At 54.9% G+C, this 4,666-nt stretch overlaps 2 protein-coding genes across 2 annotated transcripts in view; one reads left to right on the forward strand and one right to left on the reverse strand.

Moving 5' to 3' along the window:
* Positions 1 to 241: 241 nt before the first annotated feature.
* NGA_0139600 (uncharacterized protein) lies at positions 242 to 1,979 on the reverse strand. Its single transcript, XM_005855404.1, has 6 exons — positions 1,869 to 1,979; positions 1,674 to 1,729; positions 1,369 to 1,481; positions 1,129 to 1,204; positions 845 to 941; positions 242 to 597 (listed from the first exon to the last, which is right to left on the reverse strand). Exons 1-6 carry the CDS (start codon positions 1,942 to 1,944, stop codon positions 554 to 556), a joined length of 462 nt encoding a protein of 153 aa, XP_005855466.1. The 5' UTR covers positions 1,945 to 1,979; the 3' UTR covers positions 242 to 553.
* Positions 1,980 to 4,537: 2,558 nt separating this feature from the next.
* Positions 4,538 to 4,666, forward strand: part of NGA_0139300 (hydroxyacid oxidase) — a gene marked incomplete at both ends in the record, with an annotated part of 1,658 nt that continues 1,529 nt past the window's right edge. Inside the window, one exon of the mRNA XM_005855401.1 lies at positions 4,538 to 4,666. This exon is cut by the window's right edge and continues 220 nt beyond it. Coding sequence (XP_005855463.1) covers positions 4,538 to 4,666 — 129 coding nt within the window.

Here is a 4,666-nt window from a genome sequence, read left to right on the forward strand (position 1 = left end):
TTTGGGGAAAAGAAGAAGGAGGTTGAAGGCAGGGCACTCCTCCTTCCTGGAGTGCTATGAGAGGGAGGGAGGGAGGGAGGGAGGGAAGGGGGCCCTGCGTGGGAAAAAAGGCAGTGGTTGGGGAACATATGTAATGCGATTAAATCATGAAAGAAATCGTAGAAGCGGGTGTAGAGCAATAGCCGAAGAGAAAATCCTAACCTCTTTCTCCAGGAGTGTTTGACATCATCCTGGGAGAGCTGGCACCCCTCCCTCCATCCCCCTTTCCCCCCTCGCGCCCGCCCACAGTGTGAGGCTATCCTCCGGCTTTCTTCCTCTCAATTTGCCCTATCTTCGCATTCGCTCACCTTCCTTTCGTCTATTATTCCACTCTTTCCGACCACTGCCTCCGTGGCTCCATTTTCTCACCCAGCTTGTCCTGTCCCCCACCTCATCTCCCTCCCCCCACCCTCCTTTTCCGCCTCTTTCTACCTTCTTTCTCGCATTCCCGCCCGTGTCCTCTGCACCGTCCCTCTACTATTTTCTATCATGTCTATCGATCTCGTCTCCCTTCTCATTTTCGCGCGAAAAGATCGTGGAGCCCTTGCAAGCCCTCGCCTGCGAGAAGAACGGAGGAGGAAGGGAGGGAGGGCGGGAAAAAGGGTGGGAAGAGGAAAGTTTGGAATCGGTTTGACGCGCTTGTACTTGATTAGGGAAAGAGACGAGACGACGGGAAATGGACAGGGGAAATCAGAGAAAAAAGCGGACGACACAACGATGGAGGTGACCCGATAGGTGAACGAGACAGTCCATGGGGGTGAGAAAGAAAGAGGTAGGTGGCCAAAGGGTAGGCAAGCAGCAGTACGTTTTTTGAAGCGCGAGTCGAGGACGGCGTCAGCGGACGCGTCGTTGCTGAAGTCGGTGGACCAAGACACGAAGGTGTGGTCCGTGGCGGTCACAGGCTGAGGGAGGGTTGGCCGGAGGGAGGCAGGGAAGGAGGGAGAGGGGGGGGGGAAGGTGTCACAGAAAGACGTGGTCTACGCGACAATCTTAATTAGCCCACGAGAATGATAAGCCGGAGGGTTGCCTCGGTCGCCTCTCCCTCCCTCCCTCCCTCCCTTCCTTCCTCTCTTCCTCCCTTCCTCCTACTTTGCAAGTGAACGTGTGCAAGGCGGAGGAGACGGAGATGCTGGGGTTGCTGCTGATAATCTCGAAGGACACAAATCTGTACGTGACGGAAGAGGGGATGTGAGAGGGCGCGCGAGAAAAAGAAGAAATGAGATTTCTGGCGCAAACATTGAGAAAGGAAGAAGACAAGGAGACGCGTCACCAGTGACCCGGTTCTCGAAATGCTGGCTTTCCCCCTTCCTGTCCCTTTCCCTCCCTCACTTGTGGAGCTCGCTGGCCTCCACGATGACAATGCCCCACTGGGTGCCGTCCTTGAAGTGCAGCGTGTAGGTGCTGCCCAAGGCCAAGCCGGTGCCAGGGGAATCAGGGGTGGCCTGGCATGATTTAGAGGTATGTGCGGATGGACGAAAGGAAGCTATCATAAGCGTTATGTGAGAGAAGACAAACGAAAGCTATCATAAGCGTTGCAGATTGTGACTGAATTGCTCGCGCACACCCGTCAAGGTCTCTGTCACCTCCCCCCGACCTCCCTCCCTACAGCTTGTCCTTGGACAGGAGTGAAATACCTTGTCTACCAGATTCCACCACGTCTCCATCTTCATTCCTTTGATGACTGGCCAGACTATTTGGAACGGAGAAAAATCAAAAAGGACGCGGGATAATGGGTCAAGAGCGAGAAAGGGAATGGTATGAGGTAGCATCCTTTACAGTGATGATAGACTGATGTCTTCAGGTGCGTGCCCTTATCCTCCCGCCTCTACCTTCAGTAATAGCGCTAGGAATCACATGTGTCTCCTCGATATGGGTGGCGATGGCAGTGGGCGTGGGTGCGGCCATAATGCTATTCGAATTACAGGACGGGTCTGTGGCTGGAAGGGGAGGTGGAGGGAGGAGGTTGCCTCGTGAGGGAGGATAATGAATTGACACGCGGCTGGACGGTCTTCGACAGATGAATGCGATGTGTAGCGGAAAACGAATGCAAGGAATCGGTGGATGGTGGCTCGCTTTTTGATTTTCTTGCCTGTCTTCAGTCTCGACAATGTCCAGTCCTTGGAAGGAGGAGGTTGATGTAACCTCCTGCATTCTTGCTTGAAGCTTCACGAATTTCTCAAAACACTGGCGATGCACGCAATTTATGTACAGGGAATAAAAACAGAGTACAGGCTCATGCAACTATAGCAGCTATGCGCGGTATCTTCGCTCCTGTTCTCACGCCTTTCCTCCCATCGGGAGCCCCAGACATAACGCGCTTTTTGCGGCATGCACGATGGCTCCTGTCAAATGACGTGAACCTGGCAATATTTGGAACCAATTCGGGTGAGACAATACACAACCAAAGAATAGAAAAATAAGGGGGCCAATGTTGCTTGACGGTGCTTGGCCGCATAATCTGTCTTATGTTGACCTTCGTGTTCGCTTCCCCCCTCACGTCTTACGCTCCATCCCTTCCAAATTCGTTGCAACCGGCAGAGGCCAGCTCCATGACCACCTCGGAAAAACTGACACTCCTGCATACGCTCGTTGAAGGTTCGTGCGACATTACATTTTTCGTTCTGTTTTCTGCTCCTTTATAATCCTGAGGCGTCACAATGCGGTGCTCACCCCTTCCGCTGCCCCTCACATTGGCTCCCGCTGTCTTGACTCATAGAAGGAAAAGCAGATCCCAATCGCTTGATGCCTGGTACTGGCGCCTGCGCCGTGGGCGACGCCGTCACTCTCTCGAAAGCATCCGTCAGACTTGGGTAGGGAGGGAGGAAGTACGGGCAGGAGGGAAGCAGGACGACGTGAGTCAAGTAGGAGAAAGAGAAGAGAATAAAAGGGAAATGAAGGAGAGAAACATCGGCAATATAGGCGTTTGGGTCTATAAGTCGTATTCATAAATCCCTAACATCTGCCCAGATGCGGAGGTGTCCTGGTCCTTCCTCCCTTTTATTACAAGGGAGTCGGCGACGAGGGTGTCTTCCGGTATTACGCCCGTCTGATCGAGCAGGTCGCAGACGAGAGGTACGCGCGCCTAAGCCCTTCCTCCCTCCCTCCCTCCCTCCCTCCCTCCCTCCTTTTTCCCCAGGTTTTTCCTTTCTCACCTCCATGCGCCCCTTCCTTCCTTGCGTCTTCCTGCCCCATCATGTCCTACCCTTGTCCGCCGTCTCACCCTCCATGGGCCTCCTCTTTCTCTCTCCACACAACCTGTGCAGGCTGCGGGTCTACCTCTATCACATCCCGCAAGTCAGCGGGGTAGGAATCAGCCATTCCCTGATCGAACGCCTCGTGAAGGTACCGAGCACGGGGTCGAGTCGGGGGAAGAGCTCTTGGGTTAGGGTTAGGGTTATGGTTAAAATGAGGGGTAACTCAACCTTAATGCCAGTATTAAAATCCGGTGACCCGGCTGTCTTCTCTCCCAGACCCCTCTTCTCCTATCTCACGCGTGGCCTCTTGGATGGGCTCAAGGCGGTCGAACACGATTTCAATGATAGCACCTCCTCTCCCTCCCTCCCTCTCTCCCTCCCTCCCTCCCTCCCTCCTTCCTGTCCTCCAGGCATATCCGGGTATTATTGCCGGCATAAAGGACTCGGCGGGGGACTGGAAACACACAGCATCCCTGATCACCCATTTCGGTAGGGTTCTTCCTCTTCGTATCCTTTCTATCCTTTTCGTTACTCTTGTCCTTCCCCCTTGTGCTTCCCGCCCTTCTTCCTCCCTCCCTCTTTCCCCATAGAACCTCATGCTTCAAATGCATCCTCACCACACGCCCCTTCCTCCCTTCCTCCATGAGCCCGTTCAGGCAAAGGTCTCGCGACGGAGGGGAGCGGTGCCTACCTCCGGGTATTCGCGGGGAGCGAAGCCTTCCTCCTCCGCACACTTCGGGCAGGGGGGCAAGGATGCATCTCCGCCACTGCCAACGTGAATCCCGCCCGGATTGTCGAGGTAGGAGGTTACTCTTTTGCCGTGCTGCGCGGGCCTGCTGCCCTCATTGTCGGACTCTCTTTCCTTCTTGTCCCTTCATTGTCTGTTGGCTTTCCCTCTCCTTGCTTTAGTGGACCCAGCTTCGATCCGGCAGGACTCGATCTTCCCGTCTCCTCCCTTGCCAGTGTCCTACCATCCTCTTCTCCTTCCATTACCCTAGCTCCTCCCTGTTTCCTCTCTTTGTCCCTCCGTCATCACGAACAGTCTTTCAACTGCTATGCTCCCTCCCTTCCCTCCCTCTCTCCCTCCCTCTCAGCTCTACCACCAACACGAGACCAGCCAGGCAGACCGCCTCCAGGACGCGTGCCAGCGCCTTCGAGAAGCTTTCCCTCCCCATGCACTCATCCCTTCCATGAAAGCGACCATAGCGCACTTCACGCACGACAAAGGGTAGGAGTAAAGACGGGGAGGGAGAAGGGGGGAGGATGGGGGTTATACCCCCTTGATATTCTTCCCTCTGACATAGCAAGGGATTCCTTGGCTGGGAAAAATCCTTCATATTCCCACCGTTCTCCTCCGCTTTCTTCGTCATGCGTGGAGCGGTCGTCCTCACACGACATTTCTTGCGTCCCTCCCTCCCTCCCTCCCTCCCCCG

This window comes from Nannochloropsis gaditana, assembly GCF_000240725.1.
Source record: "Nannochloropsis gaditana CCMP526 unplaced genomic scaffold scaffold206, whole genome shotgun sequence".
NCBI classification, from domain to species: domain Eukaryota; class Eustigmatophyceae; order Eustigmatales; family Monodopsidaceae; genus Microchloropsis; species Microchloropsis gaditana.